Source organism: Conger conger, chromosome 5 (genome assembly GCF_963514075.1).
Source record: "Conger conger chromosome 5, fConCon1.1, whole genome shotgun sequence".
Lineage (NCBI taxonomy): Eukaryota > Metazoa > Chordata > Actinopteri > Anguilliformes > Congridae > Conger > Conger conger.
The window spans coordinates 47,907,958-47,926,441 of record NC_083764.1 but is presented as its reverse complement, the minus strand read 5'-3'; the positions used below and the strand labels follow the sequence as shown (position 1 = coordinate 47,926,441).

General features: G+C 40.5%; 1 protein-coding gene across 1 annotated transcript; it reads left to right on the top strand.

Moving 5' to 3' along the window:
* The first annotated feature begins 7,872 nt into the window (after positions 1–7,872).
* On the top strand, positions 7,873–10,370 carry LOC133128901 (uncharacterized protein C1orf226 homolog). The gene is made up of 2 exons (XM_061242705.1): positions 7,873–8,183; positions 9,788–10,370. The coding sequence occupies exons 1-2, from the start codon at positions 7,873–7,875 to the stop codon at positions 10,368–10,370; spliced, it is 894 nt and encodes a 297-aa protein (XP_061098689.1).
* Positions 10,371–18,484: the final 8,114 nt, after the last annotated feature.

The window sequence follows — 18,484 nt, the reverse complement described above, 5'->3', positions numbered from 1 at the left end:
GTACCTCCTTTAACCGGGAGGAACATTAGAACATTTCCATGATGACTTAAGGGGGTAAGCCCAGGGTTAATTCTTCAAAGAGAAGGAATAGTATTGATCTTCAAAGGACATTTGCATTTATAAGCAGCTGTTTCTGTGACATGGAAGCAAGCAGTGAACTAGGTCTAAGGACAGTCCATTGCACGCTTCCTTGCACGTGTTAAAGCACAATATTAAGCTTTTTCATGCACAAAATTAGACGGATAGATAGACACATCGATAGATAGATAGGTGGATGTTTGACCCTTAAATAACTAGCCATTCTAAAGGGGCAACACGAACATTAAAGGGACGTAATGTGATTTAGCGGAGCTATTCCCCATTCGCCTCAGCCCGCTTCCACTTTGAGACCAGAAGGTTTAGATTTACAGAAAGTGCTGGTGTGCCGCAGCCTGTCCCTGGGGCTGTGAATCATCCACGGTGGGATGTTTCTGCGTGGCCGAGGCCTCTCTGCCAGCTCATCCCCTACCAGTGCGTCGTCGTGTCATTGAGAGGCACTTTATCAGGGGACCAAGGACAGCTGCCTGTGGTAGACTCTTCCCCAATCCTCAACTGAAGGAGATGTGCTTTTAGACATACCGTGGCAGTTTATGGCCAACAGGCGGTTAGCTTGTTTAACCTTTCTGTTGTCCTAACGGGCAAAAATGACCCGCCACTATGTTTAATAGCAGAGAAAACCCCCTAAATGATCTTTTTTCAACTTGAACTTTGATGACTAAATTTGTGATGAGTGAATGTTTTTTCATGCAAAATAGATTTGGGGGTTACAATTCAATGAAGCTGCTTTATTTCATGGGTTTAGTGAACGTGGCTAATGTTTTACCCTGACTCCCTTAAGGGGAGTATACAGAATGGTAAGAGTTAATCACTCTTACCATTCACAAGTTAATCACAAGTTTGTTGACCAGCAGGACAATAAAGTAGCCGGGCTTTGGAAAAATGTTCCTTCTCCAAATGTCCCCCACCAAACCCCACTGTTCATTAATGGCTTAAATGTGAGCATAAGTTATTGCAAAGTATTTAATTATTCCTCAGGGGTTAGTCCCATAAATCTGTACCTGAGCTGCTCAGGTCATGGGGCCTTTCTTGTGAAAACACTGCTTGTATTTCATTATGCCCATTTAGTGAAGGCAGGTACTTTAAGGTACAAGTCGTACTTTATGGTGTCGCTGTAATAACCATAATAGCGTTCTGACTCATGTCAGCCCTTCGGTCATAAAAGTACCCACAATTCCGTCACAGGTCGCTGGATATGGTAGAGGTGGCATTTAGAAGCCGTTAATTAACAAACGGAACTGACCTCAAATGATATACTCATTCAAATGAAGACCGACTTTTTTATTTTGTTCATTTATTAATTTAATTTCAGAATGTGGGCATTACAGTACTATGCAGAATCAGAGAACACCTATTTGTTTGTTCTGTTTGGAGTCAAATCAGCCATTTTTCTTTCAGTGTCAGACAGTCATCCTGGTGCCACTACATCTAATATCAAATTTATCAGTATCCATTCTTTCTGTTGTGCACCCTACTACCACTTCAAGTCTTCCATCCTTCCAATCACAATCAACATACAAATTACGGCTTTGTCCTCCCAACAAAAGTATCAATGAGTTAATGTTACAGGTAATTTGCCTTCACAAGTGACTCTAGCATTCAAACAAACAGCTACTCAAATGTCTTTGTCTTGTGCATCTAACTGCATAAGGAAGGTGAAAGTAAAATGACAGTAAGTGAAAAAACAGGAATTTCCAAACTTCAAAAGATACACAGAAAACGGGACTCCTAACTCCACCGTCAAGAACGAGTAGACTGTCAGCAATACGAAGACAGTACTGAGATTGGGAAAAATTAAGCTCCATGCTTCCAAGGTGTTTCTGTCAATCCTTCCACTGTGGGACAACTCAATGTTATGGGTCAGAAAGGGTGTGTAGCTATCAAAACAAAAGGCAACTACTGAGAAAAGGCAATAAACAAAAGTGAAAAAGATTTTAGTACACAGAAGTCTAAAGTTGAGCTTTTTGTAAGTAAGAGAACCATTGATGCAATGAAAGACTCATGAAAGAACCATTACATTACATTACATTATTGGCATTTGGCAGACGCTCTTATCCAGAGCGACGTACAACAAAGTGCATACCCATAACCAGGGATAAGTTCGCTGAAAGACCCTAGAGGTAAGTACAATTTCAACTGCTACCTGTACAACAAAGATAAGGACAAGGGCCATATTTTTTTTTTTTTATTTTTTATTTTTTTTGAACAAACAAACAAACAGAGCAAAAGTCACCAAAGTTAAGTATCCAAACACTGCTTACCTAGCCAACTAAAATACTGATACACAAGTCACAGAGACAACAATTAAGGTTCACAGGGAGGTAGGGAGGGATGGGGAGAGGTGCTGTTTGAAGAGGTGTGTCTTCAGCTTGCGCTTGAAGGTGGGGAGGGATTCTATAGTTCTGACCTCAACGGGGAGTTCGTTCCACCACCGTGGAGCCAGAACAGACAGTAGTCGTGAGCGTGAGGTGGAGGTTCTGAGAGGGGGAGGTGCCAAGCGGCCTGTGGAGGCTGAACGAAGAGGTCTGGCAGGGGTGTAGGGTCTGATGATTTTTTGCAGATAAGCTGGGGAAGACCCTTTAACTGCTTGGAAGGCTAGCACCAATGTTTTGAATTTGATGCGAGCCATGACAGGCAGCCAGTGGAGGGAAGTAAGCAGGGGGGTGACGTGTGAGTATTTGGGAAGGTTGAAGACCAGACGAGCTGCTGCATTCTGGATGAGTTGGAGGGGTCTGATGGCAGACGCTGGGAGGCCAGCCAAGAGGGAATTGCAGTAGTCCAGGCGGGACAGAACCATCGCTTGGACCAGGAGCTGGGTCGAGTAGGGGGTGAGAAAGGGGCGGATTCTCCGTATGTTGTATAGGAAGAACCTGCAAGACCGGGTCACCGCCGCAATGTTCTCGGAAAGGGACAGTCTGCTGTCCATCACCACGCCGAGGTTCCTTGCACTGGGTGAGGGCGTGAGTGTGGTATCCCCGAGGGAAATGGAGAGATCCAGATGGGGAGAAGTATTAGCAGGGATGAATATCATTTCAGTTTTACCTGGGTTGAGCTTTAGATGGTGGTTGTCCATCCAGCTCTGGATGTCCCTCAGGCAAGCAGAGATACGGGCTGAAACCTGCGTATCAGACGGCGGGAACGAGACGAAGAGTTGGGTATCGTATGGTAGGATAGCCCATGTGCAGTGATCACAGGGCCAAGGGAGCGAGTGTAGAGAGAAAAAAGAAGCGGGCCAAGGACTGAGCCCTGGGGAACTCCTGTGGCGAGGGGCCGAGGTGTCGATACCGAACCAGCCCAGGCAACCTGGAAGGAGCGACCAGAGAGGTAGGACTCAATCCAGTCCAGGGCTGTGCCACAGATGCCCGTTGCTGACAGGGCAGACAGGAGGATGGAGTGATCCACAGTGTCGAAGGCAGCAGAGAGATCTAGAAGAATGAGGACAGAGGAGAGGGAGGCTGCTCGTGCGGCATGAAGTGACTCACTGACGGAGAGGAGTGCAGTCTCTGTCGAGTGGCCCGATCTGAAGCCAGACTGATGGGGGTCTAGCAGGTTGTTGTTAGAAAAGAAGGAAGAAAGTTGAGTAGAAGCGGCTCGTTCTATAGTTTTAGAAAGGAAAGGAAGAAGAGATACCGGGCGGTAGTTCTGGATGATGGAGGGGTCCAGGGTAGGCTTTTTTTAGCAGCGGAGTGATGTGGGCCCTCTTGGAGGATGCCGGAAAACAGCCGGAAGACAGACCATCAACCTGCAGTAGAGTCTGGCATGGTGGAAGATCAGTGCAAGTTTGGCGTTGTATAACACCATCTGGAGTTGGTCTTTACAAGAGGCATGGAAACATATCCCTGCAGTTTTCATAAAGCAAGTCTCCCAAAAAGAATGGAACCTGTAATAGGCAAAGTGTAAATCTGGAAGGGCAAAGGGTGGACACACTAAATACTGAAAGATTAGATATTGTACATATCAAAAAGGTTTCCATGTAATTTTGGGTTAAAATGTATAAAGTATATTTGCTGCATCATTTTCTGACACTGAAAAGTAAATAACCTGAACTCTGAACACTGTTTTTGCTGTAAAGTAATTGAAAGGGTGCTCACTGACTTTTACACAGTACTGTATATAATTGCTCAGCCTTGGGCAAGTATGAGTGTTTTTGTCGAAACCATTTTTGTAAACGCTCATTCAGAATTCAGAAACCATTATTCCCAATGCTCAAAATTCAATTTTGTTTATTTATTTGTTTTATTGAAATGTCAAACGATCTTGTGCCTCTCTGCCTCTTGATGTACAAGCGAGAGTTCTAACGCTGTTATTTTTCAGAGGAGTTGGAGTGCTATGCATTTACCCTGAACCACGATAAAAAAAAGGTGTATGATGCTTTTCTTTCCTCCCATGTGCTGTCGCAGTGAAACAGACCATAGATTGGTTTCGGATTGTTTATCTCCTTTGTTAAGACTATGGTTGAGTTAATAAAACATAACGCGACTCCATTTACACAGCTGAATGGTCTTAGTGGTCTCTGAAGATGGAAACACGCAGTAAGGAAGAGAAGTCTTAATTTGAAGTCTTTCCCAGTGCAATTCATCTCTTTAAAACCGCTTTGTAAATAAAGTCAATCTCTTTCGTGGCTTAATGTTGAACGCTCATAGATGTCCACTGGGAAAGGGCTGGGTGTATATTCCTCTGTTTGTCTTACTTATCCAAACTCAAAGGTCAGAGTTGCCTGACATTGGTCTTATTAACTGTCTGTTTACTGACATGTTATGACATGTTTATGTGGTATAACTGCTGGTTCAAATGATGATCCAGACAGTCAACTGTTTCTGTTGTTGAAGCTGTAATACTGCCTCTGTGCATATTCATAATGGTGGCAGAATCAACTTCAACTGGAATCTCCAAAACTATGAAAGTAGAAAGGAAGTAGAGTATTTTTCATATAATATTGTATTTCCACCATTGGGGAATAAAAACCCAAACGTAGCACCAGAAAAAACATGACGGTAAAGTTTCTGACAGTTTTCTTTTATGTGGCTCCAGGTGGGAAATGTACTGTACTGTGATTCCTCTGGCATCCACGTTTAACACAGGTTTCCTTTGAACACTTCGAAAAGTTCCCTAATATATTCTTTTCATGTACGTGTGCAGATGAGGCCTGACATATTTTACATCAATTATAAGAAAATAATGGATGAAATAATAATTATTTCCTAAATAACCTCAGGTCGACTCTCGCTCGAAGGCCTGGTCCTGACCTTTCCTCTTTTTTCCAGAACTGAAACATATCTCTTACTAAATGTCCTTGGTTGTTGTTCTTTTCTGGTTCTGGTTTTTAGCAAAAGTAAAGTATTAGCAGTCAGCCTTGGAACACTTTGTACAAACCCTGTGTACTTATTACACCTATTCCAGTGCTAAATTACATTGCTAATGTATCAGTTTATTTGAAAGGATTATGCAAGAACAGACCCAGACACTTTGAACATCAGTGATGTGCAAAATGTATGCAAATGTGAGCATTTGTGTCAGAACATGCACAAACTTCAATAATTTTGATTTCCTGAGCTTAGTGGGGTGCAACAGTTCACTCTAAATTACTATCCTAGGAACCTCTGTTGATACATGTTTTTGTTCCAGTCAATCTGGTAAATAATTGAAGTTGTTTTGTTTTACCACCCTTACTGATTTGACCTGTTAAATCCTTTATTGATGAGAAACAACATAGAAAATAATAGCCATTTCACAGACCTCTCCACCACATGTTGACAAACCAGATTTTAGCATTTAAGCAAAACAATATCGAGATACATTTAGTGCATTTCATTGTTTTAGAGTTGTGCGAGAAAGACCTCTGCTAGACAGTAGGCATTGCAGACATGCTGAAAGCTGGAAGCTGAAGGATAGAAGTGGAGAGGCTGAGACTGGTGCAGAATGGTTGAGCTGTATTTGTTTGCAGGGCCTTCAGTGACGGGTGCTAAATCAACGTTAACACCATACGCTGCCCAGACTGAGCAGGGAAGCTAATGTGCAGTGGCACTGCCTGTCGAATGCACCACACACAGATTACTGTCTGGAGATGTGAGCATCCGTATTAAGCGTCTGCTGGACAGCGAGGGCCAAATGTCATTTTCACCTCTCGTTATTGTCAGTAGGAGGTCTTTCCTGAACGGGAGGAAACCATGCATCAGTAATGGAGGCGCTTTGCGTGTGTGCGTGTATGTGAGTGTGTGTTTTGGTTTTTTGTGTAATTGACGGATACACTATCTCTGGACCACATTGCCTATGTACGTGACCGGGGCATCAAACTGCAGTTTTGACACAAGTGTGCCCTTTGTTGTACAGCTCATACAAGCTGTGGAAATGCATCATGACCTGTCCTGTTCTCAGTAACAGAATTGCCATGACAACACTCGGGCAACAGCTATATTAAACACCTTTCTGAGCAGAACAGAAAGTCACCGGAGAGTGTAGCTTTAATTTTTTATGTTGAACTCAAGCAGGGAATTGCGTCGGTTTTTAGAGCCTCCCCTTTGAAAAAACTCGCCCCGTATTATTCATAAAAAGCGCATCAATCTCCATTTCTGTTATGAATGATGGCCCCTGGGTTCAGAAAATGTTAGTCCATTTCTGAGCATGTGATGACATGAAATGTCCAGCATATCAGTTTAATCATGTCTCTGGGGGCATGTGCTTCCATGTTTATCCACCTGGCACCTCAACACTGAAAATTGTTTTGACTTTTTTCATGTAATTAAGAACATTTTGTCTCCATTTTGACAAGTTTGTACATGTCTTTAATTTTGCAGAGTTTAGCCATTACAAAAATGAGATGGCAAATTGTATAAAAAGAAAGGCTGCAATTCTTCAAACTGAGGACAGGGAATCTTACATAATGTATATTTTGCACAGATATCAGAATGATTATTTGTTCAACTAAATGTTCATCACTTCTTGCATGTTCTTCCCATTTCAATGAATCTGCTTATGCAATTCCAGTGTTTGGATAGTGTTTGCAAGTCCATTTTGTGCAGTTTTGTCTAAAGAAGGTTTATGTGTGTCTGGCTTCCAATATTTCCAGTCCGAGTTTTGCTGTGATGTGCCAGACTTAAGTGTTTTGTCTTGAATTGTGAATATTAGTTTAACAGTCTTTCAGTGGTTCCAGTGAAATCAACGTTACCATTTCACCTTTTCCAATTAAATATGACAGCTCTAAGAAGTCCTGTCTTTTTACCCAATTCTGTTCATCCTGATATCTAGGACAAATGTTACTCATTTTTCATTAACCTTTTTCCATTAACAAAGTACATTTAACTTTTTCATGTCTTACCCTAAATGCTTTCCGAGAAACTATTTTCTCTATAAGGTAAGATTCCTTTGATGACATTGTGCTTCCTGCCTGGAGTCAAAACTTTGATCTATGTGCCAGTACATTTTTTAATTCCAAATCATTGTAAATTGGTCACATTGTGTTTTGATTGCAGCAGCAACTAAATCAAGAGAAAGGTTTTGTGTCATTGAATGTTTTTCTTGAGTATATGTTATATTTAAAGTTGGTCATCATTGTGTCTGGTGCATGATTAATTGTTTCGCTTGCATTTTCTGTTTTGCCCTTGAAATACCCTTACATTGTTTTGGCACAATAATTGTTTTCTCTTTCTCTCAAATCCTGCTAGTTCACATGACTTGCAGTAAAAGTCGCCTGTCCTAGAGGTTAGATCTCATCTCCTGTGCGATTCGTATTAAAAACAAATGTTTTTCTCATCTCCGACTCCTGCAGTTGACCAAAGCATGTTCGAGAATTCCCTCACCGCCCGCCCAGCCAAGCTTCAGAACGGTGCCTCGTCCCCGCACTGCCAGTCTGGCGTGGCCGTCCCCGCGGGCGCGTTGCCAGATGGCTCCGCCGGCCATAAAACGGGCGGGAGCCAGCATCTGAAGAACGCCCTCAATCTCGGGAAGGTCGTGGGCGCCAAAGTGAATGACCTGCTTCGCCGCAGAGACACGGGGAACCTGGGCGTCGTCGGGGTGACGGAGGTGAACAGGAGCGCGGAGGCTGTGTGGTCCTGCATTGAGAGCGGCGCCCAGGGCATTGTGGGAAACAGGTAACCTCCCCCCTCGTCAGAAACGCTGTTGTTTGTGCGTCGATCCTGCTGGCACTGCATAAAAATATGTTTTTGTTTGGTGTTTAGACTTAAGATCTTTTTTGATGAACTTTCAAATGTTAGCTTAGAGCAGTGGTTCTTAACCTGGGTTCGATCGAACCCCAGGGGTTCGTTGAGACAGTCTCAGGGGTTCGGCAGGGGTCAAGACACACACAGTATAGCCATTGTGCACTAATAAAATATTTACCTATGTTTTGAAGAAATCATATTTTATTTTTCCAATTACGAAGGGTTCGGTGAATGCACTGATGAAGCTTACAGGGTTCCAATAAGGTTAAGAGTTAGAGTTTTCATTTGGCAAGTGAAAGTTTCTTATTTCATTGGCGAATCTTAAAATGAGTCTTACATAATTTTAGTCTTAAAAAAAAAAAAAAGATTTTAATATCTCAATATAAGACTAAATATTTTCGGTTTTTAGTTTGAGAGGCACAATTTTTCCAAAGTGATGAGAGAACTTAAGAGGAAAGATTAAAAGGAAAAAGAAGAGGAGATTGTTTGGTGTCTCCCTTGTAAAACCCTTTTGTAGACATTTTCTCTGAAAGGAATGCTGTGTGTTTTGTTATCTAAAACTGATTCTGTATTTGCAATGTGTCTCACAGCTTGAAATGGAATTATTCTTCAGTTTTCGTTGGTCGTTGGTATGAAGCGTACCACGATAAATTAGCACTGTTGTGTCAATTACTTAATTCGTGAAACAGTGTGGTGCTTTTGAGTATTGCTACTTGATTATGGTCAAGTTCAGGCATTTTCTTTTTTTAAATATTTTTTTAATAAATGTGATTCCCAGCATGATCCGTGGCATTTTCTGATTAACTGCCTTGATGCCATTAAGTGTCCAGGTGGTTTTCTGCCTGAATAAATGAATTTTACATGGTTATTAATGGAATATTGAGATATATAGCGCTGCTGCTATCTGTAAAATAAATGACTTCACCCAGGCTTTTCGTGAAATCACATTCAGTAATAATCAGTATGCTCTTTCACCATGAATCACACATTGTATGGTTGTTTTGTAAGTTGGCCACGGTTTCACTATATTTTCCTCTCTCATTAGCTTCCTGAAAACTGATTAGTTTGAAAGCTTCTACAAATAGCAGTGCCTCTCCATTGTTAGTTTTTGCATCCTCCTGTTGCCCAGAATACTTTGGGCCACAATTAGAAAGCATTGCTTTATGAAAATTAACATCCGGTGATAAATTATTCTGGATGTTCCTCGGTTGTTTGGACTTGTAAAGAGTATTCTTTTAAAAAGTGGGGGAAGAATATGAATCTGAGGGTGAAGGGTGGTTCTGGGGCAATTTTAATTATTATTGACTTAGTACAGAGACTGAAGTCGAAACCATTTGATTGATATCTACACTATATGTCTGTTGAAAATGGGTATTCACTCAAGATTTGTGGGAGGTATGGGAACTATGAAGTTCTTTTGGTTTCGAAAAACTCTAGGTTCCGGTTTGGAAACTCTAGGTTCTTTGGTTTCTAAAAACTTGAGGTTCCGGTTTGTAAAAACTCTAAAACTATGTTCTTCTGTCCTTTCCTCACAGTCATGTGACAATGGACTCCTTCCCCCGCCTGGACCCGCCCCCTCCCACCAGTAAGAAACGGCTCCCTCGTGCCCTGACCACCACCCGGGACATGATGATCTCCTCCTCACCTGTGGTGGCCACACCCAACATCACTGAGTCCTCCTACATGGCCTCGCCTGACAAAATGGCTCTCATCCAGAGGCCAGGGTCCATTGAGCCGCTGGAGAAGGAGGGAGAGGAGGTGGAGAAAGAGCCGGTGCTGACCTTTGCTATGGAGTGCAAGCTCAGCGAGGAAGACGGACGACCCTACAAAGAGGACACTCTCAGCCTGGAGGGAACGGGGGAGGGGAAAGTGGAAGAGGAGGAAGAGGAGGACTTGTCCCAGCTCCTGCTCTCAGTGCCTGACCTCATATACAAGGACATACTGGACCCAAAGCAGATTCCAGGAGGCCCTGAGTCATGGGGGGGCTCGTTGCCCCACCCAGAGAAGGCAGGCTTCTGCATCAGCATGAGCGATCATGAGTTCCTGGGGAACGGGTCGCTGGAATCAGCCAGTGCAGACAACGAGGGTCTTCACCCAGACCTGTTGTCTTTCGAGTAGAGCAACTGGCTGGTAGTACTGGGACAAACGGCCCTAAATCCATGTCCTCACCATGACTTTCTGTTTCCTGTTTGGCCTCCTTCCCTATTATTGGCTTATGTTTATGACTTCCTGCTTCACTTCCTGTTTATGACTTCCCGCTGGATTTTGCTGTTCATGACTTCCTGTGTGCTCTGCAGTGGCAGGGTAGAGTGAGAGTCAAGCCTAAAATGGAGCTACTGTAACTGGACGACTCCAGTTTGCCTTGACAAAAACAGGCTTGCACTCATTAGATTCTACTTCAAATAAAAGGAGTGGTGATGCTCTAGACAGACCAAACTTATTCCCTGATGTATCACCTAAAACCATTGCACCTCATGCAAGAACCACTCCAGTGGACAGATTTGTTCTTAAATCTTGTGTATGAGTGATTTAAGAGAACTTGGCGTATTTATTCATTCTCATATTTAGATATTTTTCTTATGTAGGAACAACATTTACAAGTGGTGCCGGCCTGTGCTACGAATCATAAACACCCATTGCATTTATTTCCTGTGGAGAGCCTCGCAGTGCGGAACCTCAGATCAAACTTTTAGACTCGGCTTTGCAGATCAAATATGAATCAAGACGATTATTTCTCACCTAAATGTATTTTAGTGGACGGTTTAAGCCTTGTGTTGTCTTAAGGGTCAAAAATGAAATTTGGTGACAAAGTTTGTGATGAGTGACAGGTTGTTTCTTCACGCAGAATAGACTTGGGGTTTACAATTCAATGAAGCTGCTTTATTTTGGGGGTTTAGTGAAGGCGGGTCATTTATAACCCTTAGGACAAGGGGAATATACAGAATGTTAAGACTACACAAAGGTTAAGAGGAATGAGATATAGTTTATCAACAGTCCACCATATTGTGTTTTGTTTTGTTTTGATTAAACCAGTGAACCACAGTCTATACAACCAGGTACCAACCACATGAGACATCCCTTGTTCTTTGTTAATCCCACTGGTCATGTATCAGACAGAACCCATCTACAGTAGCGTATATACTGTATTATAATGGATATCTTCATTTAGGACAATCAAAAGTTAGAAGCGTTTGTTGAATCTAACACGGCACACTCATACAAGTGTGGACAAAGGAAGAAAAATGTATTATAAGAATATTAAAATGTTCTTGCATGAGGTTCAACATGTCCAGAAAAGTAGTGTCCATGTGTTCTGTGGCATCTTTCTACTTTTTGATTGTGGAATATATTTGAAAAACGTGGTGCCTAAAATATCCATAACTGCAGTCTTTTCAATAATAATCAACCTTGTTAAAATAATTTTAACCTTGGGTATAAACCTTGAAATAATCAATACAAACCCATTATAAATTATACCTTCTTTGAGCACAATCTCTGTATGCAATAATAATTAAGTTTTGTAGCCATGAGTAAATAACAATCAAGAAATCTATATATAAAATCTGTTGGGAAAAACCTCAAATCCAAATCTCATCTTGTCTTTAAAAAAAAAAAACTGTGACCAACAGGGACGGATTAAAGAGCCCGTTTTATTTTCGGGGGGGATTTGTTTTCACCTGGGTATTTTTATTTTTTGTTCCTTTTGTCACTGCCCAGTGCTGCGTATTCAAGCAGTGAAACCGCCAATTGTTAAGATGCTTGTTTGTCTCACAGCTTTATCGACATTCCACCTAATCCCTATCAGCCACTTCCAGGGACAAAGTCTTTTCTTAAAACCCAGGCACATACCAGTGCTCCTCTTATGTTTTTGTCTTTTTCATTTACCACCGCTATAACCCAATGGAGAGAGACAGCAGGGGTGCATTGTCTGCCTGAATAGAAGGAAAGGCTTAGTTCAGCCCAGTGTGATAGCAATGCACAGAATGAAGATTCCTTTTCAGCCATGGGCTGCCGGCTCAGAGAAATAACAACTTTGTTTTTCACATCCCATTGAAATTACCAGGTCAGCTGCTAGAGAAATTATCAATTCGCTTAGCCACAGAAGGGCTGGAAGAGTTGCGTCACTGAGATAATGGAAGAACCTTGAGGTTATACACAGTGGTGTATATTTGCAGCTTTTCAGGGTGTTTGTATGTCGAAATGAGATAAGTATACAGGTTTATTTGGCTTAAAGGAGCTGGCGTGGAGCTGTCCGTCATGTCCTTGTAGTACGTTGCAGGTGCGGGCGGCTGTGAAACCGAGATGAGGGCATGTTTAGCGCGGCTGACGATCAAATGGAAACAAAGCAAAGAGAAAGTGCTTTACTGTGGGAATTCTGAGCTCTGTCGCCTCAGCTGGGAGTCCTGCCCTCCGCGTTCTCCTCCAGTAACCAGTGGTGACACTGACTCTGATGAAACGTAATGAAACGGTGTCAGGCATCACACTCGCCACTTTCATCTCTGCGGTTAGCGACTTTAAAATCTAAATCAATACGTTGCTGTTGCGCTCAGACACACATTTCATGCATAACAAAACCTTGATATACTGCAGCGCACTGAATGGTCATTCTGAGGTCATTTGTGTTCTATGATGACATTAATAAAGTCAATTTTAAGTCACGTACAGTACATAGGGCAATCCCTTCACTGGATAGGTTTAGTTATTGTTGCCTGAAGGCAGTCATATTGGCTTGTTAGCATGTGCCGTTGCTGTGAATGATGAGAAAAACGTATGAAGAAGCAAGACATTTCGTGCGGGTTAGCAACAGCCACGCTTAATGGTCAGATTCAGATGAGATTAGGTGCTGTTTGACAAGATGATCGCTTACGTGAAATTGCTGGCATCTGGGCCAGCCAGAGGATAGAGGCAGGGATCTGGCTCTGCGGAACAAATGTAGAAGTCACTCTGTCATCAGCTTGCTATTAGTCCGGAAAGTTCTCGGAATGCAGTAACTGAACACCAATCCATGTCTGCATCTCAGCACTGGCCAGGTAATGCAGAGGCACTCCGCTAAAGTACATTGAGCCTTTTGACTCCCTGCACTCTCTTTGTATGTGTTTGTGTTTGTATCAGGCTTGGAGGTTTTGTTCAAATGGTAACAAATGGAGAATGATATGGCTGAATCATTTGTGTCTCGTGTTTTACCCCACTGAATGTTATAATAATTTTTTCATGTCAATTGTATAGTCTAATTCCAGAATCTTCAGACTGATTTAATAATGCATTTTAATACGATTGGACAGAAATGGTTGTTTTATGTAGAAAAAGACTTTATAGAGTTTGTACATATTTTCATATGATAACAGGTGCATCTTCCAGTACTGTATGTGGTAACAATTCATTTCAAGTGTCATATTTTTAAACAAATATATTTTAAAAGTTGGATACAATAATCCAAATAAGCTTTGCAATGATATATAAATTATATGCAGGTAACTAGATTCATAAGGCTTCTTTATATATCAGCAGATCTGTGATCTAGTTTTTTACCCATGCCTGTGAAATACGCAAATTACATGCTTTTCCCCTGATGTAATGAGATACTGTTTATTTTAGAGCACATTTTAGATTTTTGAAAACTTGTTTTGTAGTTTGTTTATATAAGCAAAACATGAAATGGCTGTATGTTTATTATTGAATATATTTACATGTACTGTAAGGACAATTGAATGATTTAAACATTTGGACTTTGCTTACTAGCATCATTCATATTTCCTGTAGTATTTGTTTGCATAATTGTATATTTACAGAGATGCCCAAACGATGACCAGGGGCCAAATTCATCCTTCCAAAATCTTTTGGTTTTTGACCTGAAAATTAAAAATACTAAAAAAACTTTAGAAGCAACATAAATGGAGAAAGAATATCACGAAAATACTACGCCTTAACTCTTAAATACTAACACTTCAATACTAAGGCTAACTAAAAACATGTTTAATAAGAGATATACATAAAGTAAATTTATGTATCTCAATCCCATCTTTATAAACCAGTAATACAGTACAGACTGAAACCATGTTCACGTAAACATAATTGGCTACGCAAGGCCGTACTGTTAAGCATTGAAACATGACTACTGTTGTAAAATGTGTGCTTATCTTTGTATCTGATAATGTTTATATTTTGGTCTGTGGGTCATAGCTGAATTCTGTTTTGGCCATCTAAACTAAAACTGTTGGCCATGGTCAGTTTATTTTGTGAACAGGTGCTTTACATTTTGTCAAACAAACTGCTTGTAAGACACCTGAACACTGAACCCAATAGCAAGACCACAGGCGATGTAGTGAAGGTTAAAGTCTTTATTAACTTCCGTGCAGTTGAGACAGGCAGGGGTCGATTTCCAGCAAACAGTAATGGCAGAGATAAGGCAGTTCGAAAACAAGTCCAGGCAATGGTTAGGTGAACAGGCAAACTGGTAGAACAAGGGTAATCCTGAGAATGGTCGATGTCACAGGCAAAGGGTCGAAAACACACAGTCCAAACAAACAAAATCCAAAACCGAAATCAGAGAAGCCAAAAGGGGTCCAAATACAGCGGGTCAAAGCAGAACAAGAGGGAAATCAAAAGAGCAGTAGTCGAAAACGAAATGGGTCAAACGGGAAATCAGACCGAAAATAACGCTGGGAAGTATGGCTAAGGCTCATGACAATCTGGCGACGAAAGACAGAAACAAAGGGGTTTAAATACACACCTTAACAAGCATAAAATGAGTAACAGGTGGAATGAATGACAAGAGACAGGAAGGAAGTAAGTAGGACTGGGAGGCGGAGACACAAAATGGAATTAATGAAACATGAATGAAACCGGAAACGGTGAGCACAGAGGGTAAAAATAAATGAAGGACTGAGACAAAAACAGATAACAGAAAACACAGACCCTGACACTGCTAAATTAATAAGAAATGTAAGGTTGCGAAGTTGCAAATTACAAAAATGTGAATTTTTTTCTGTAAAAATCTGAGAAAGTCATTTAAATAAATCTGAAAGCCTTTTATTTATTTCTTTTTTTGCTTAATCATAGAAATCTTTTCTGAATTTGATTGTCAGTATTTAAGTCAGTTAGTTTAGATACTTTATCTAAGTTTAGATAAAGTATTAGAATAAAAGTTAGCCAAAACATATGACTAAAGTAATCATTTTTTACCGACAAAAACAAAAAATATATCCTGCAAAATGCTGAATAGATTTAATATTTTCCTCTTGGATCACTGCCCCTGGTGCCTGGTTCATGATTGATCGTAATTTACTGCCTTATGCATAAGGCTATACGGATGCTTATTTTTATTTTTTGCATTGGGCTATACTGATGTTTCTAATGTACTAAGTGAAAAACATGTCTCATTCCCTGATCTACACACACTTTTTATTCAAATTCTGTCACACATTAGTGCTCCTGCAGATTTTTATTGAAAATGTATGTAGATATAACATTTTTAAACTAAATTCTTTTTTTCTTTTTTTTTTAAGATTTGGGGCATGTGAGGACCTGTTGCAATATGACCTCATAACATCCCACGATAATTAAATATTTCCATTTTCTCGAGAATAAATTTGTGAAACTTCCCATGTTGCTTGTGACTGATTCTGTGTGTGTGAGTGTGTCCATAGCTTGGGTTTTGCCTTAATATTTACAAAGCTTCCATTTACATGCTACTAATATTTCAACAGGTTATTGCCAAAAATAATTGTTATTTTTTAAATGTTACAATGTATTTTCTTGTCATTGACAGCCTCTGTATCAAGGGAAACTTGTCTTTCATTTGAATGTTGTTCAGCTCAAGCAAAACCATGGCAACTAATGATTCATCGAACATCATCACATCCAATTTATCTCATGTCCTCCACCAAGCGATCTCTAATCCTGATAGTATGACTAAAGCCATCCTAAATTACCAGATATAGTCTTCCCTTTTTTTTCCCTCAGCAATTGTTTTTGTAAAAGGTTAACCGTTTTTTTATCAGGGACAATATATATACGGGTGAGAAAATGTACTGGGACATTTCAAAAGTGGGCCAGAAAAAGAGCTTTCTTCACAATACTCTTGTCCTTATTGAGATGGTTTGGACTGACTTGCTAAAGAAAGGATAAGAAGGCTTTCTGTGAGACAAGATTACTATTAACAAAGTACTCCATTGTATTGCCTTGATTTGTAACGCCTTTTCAGAAGTCAATAATATCTCTTTCCATTTGACAGGGACCTTTTCATGGAGGAACATAAAGGGGGCAGGGGAAGGTCAGCCATCTTGTACTCTAAGGCAGGGAAACTGGAATTGTTTAAAAGGGGAAAGAATTGATTCCAGTGATCTTATTCAAGTTCTCTGTTCTTTTCAGTTGTCACTGGAAAAAAATGCCTTAACTATCTCCTCAGTGTGGTCTTAAGATCACCTTCTACCAGTAGGATTGTCTGCAGTTACTTGATGCTTATGTCAATGAGTCAACCATGAACAGATAAACATGATTGGTTGGTTGATTGATTACTACAACTGCCTGTAGGTTGAGTGGGTGAACATGATTAGGCATGTTTGGTTAGTGGTCATGAAATGGATCCACATACTGTACTCGGAGAGCAATTCCCAAAATAAAATCTTTTATGTTTTCCTAGTGAGGGAAATGCTAACCCCCCATTCAACATTAAAATATAAATTAATGTGAATAAATGTGTGTAGGATATGCATTGGTTACCTTTTTTGTGGTTTTGTTACAATCAGCTAAATAAGTCCTGCCCACTGAACCTTAGGTGACACACTGATGAGCATTCTGGCACAAAATGGCTTCCATTCAGGTAAGTCAGTCCTCCCTGCTCCTCCTTTATGTCACTTTGAGATATTTCAAAATATCATTCATCAAAACAATTTATCTGTCCTCTTTATTTTTAATCATTATTGCTGATCATTTTGAATGATGTCCATGTCTCATTTCGGGCGTAACTGAATATCCCTGATGCTTACTCCTTTCCAGCAAGATTTATTCTTCCACATCAACTGAACTCTCCGCATTTGTCTCGTGAAGGTTGGGCAGCCAAGTCCTGATATTTTTTTGCTAGATGAAGTCAGAGATTGATGGTGCACAACCTTCAAGGTAATGAAGCTGGCCTGGCAAGTAATTGATTTGTAACGATATAAAAATCCATAAGGATTTGTCAGGAGGAATTTCAAATGGAAAAAGTGTCAGTTATGGCCACTTTCACATGCATTACGATATGCTGATGTACAGATTATGTGTTGTATAATATATTTTACACTGCATAAAATAAAACTGGGAATTATTGGGTTCTTGCTGCAGTAAAAATAGATTTGCAGCCTCAAACTGCAAAAGCCTTTTGAATTTAGAGCAGACTTGGGCACAGTCGTACAGATACTCTTTTCCCTCGCCTTTCCTCATTCTTTAATAAGCAGGATAAAGCTAAAAGCACACCAAGTGGGGCTGTGATTCTTTGGCAAAAGTTGTGCTAAGAAAAAGATACAAAGCTCCACGGATCATTTTAATGTATATTTAATCACTGAACCCCAGTCTTGGCATCTGTCATGATCTTTATCATGTTTGAGTGATTCAGCAACTCCGTTTGCCATTTTCCATTTTCAAAATGTGAGCCTCTCTTGGATATGGATATTTTTCATGTTTTGATAAATCCAAATATATGTGAGACCAGTCTGATTTGTTGATTCCGTTTGCTTTGCTTGCTGGGCAACACATTTGTGAACGATTATTTGTGAACAGTTTTGTGAGCTGTTATTACATTACATAGCAATTAGGGTAATTCAATGCACAATTAAGTTTTTAATCATTTATACTCAGTACTTGCCGAAGCAGCACAGATTACGGATTTTCTTCAAGGATACAAGGGCACTTTTACTTCTGGGATTTGAACTGAAACCCTCCACTTTACTTTGCTATGCCCCGAACACTGATCCATTGTATTGTTGTTTGTCCTCCAAGGCAGCAGTGAATTGACCCAGTTCAGGCATACACATCAATTATTGCATCCTATTAATTACATTACATTACAGGTATTTGGCAGATGCTCTTACACAGAGCACCATTCAACAAAATTCAATATAACCAGTGTGTTATATTCAATGTGCTGAGGCTCACAAGTTATCCTCAGTTGAGTTGGCATGCATGTTTTGAATAGGAGGAAAACGCACCACAGAGCCCAAGATGAATTGTCATTCCTAAATAAGTTTTATACCGTA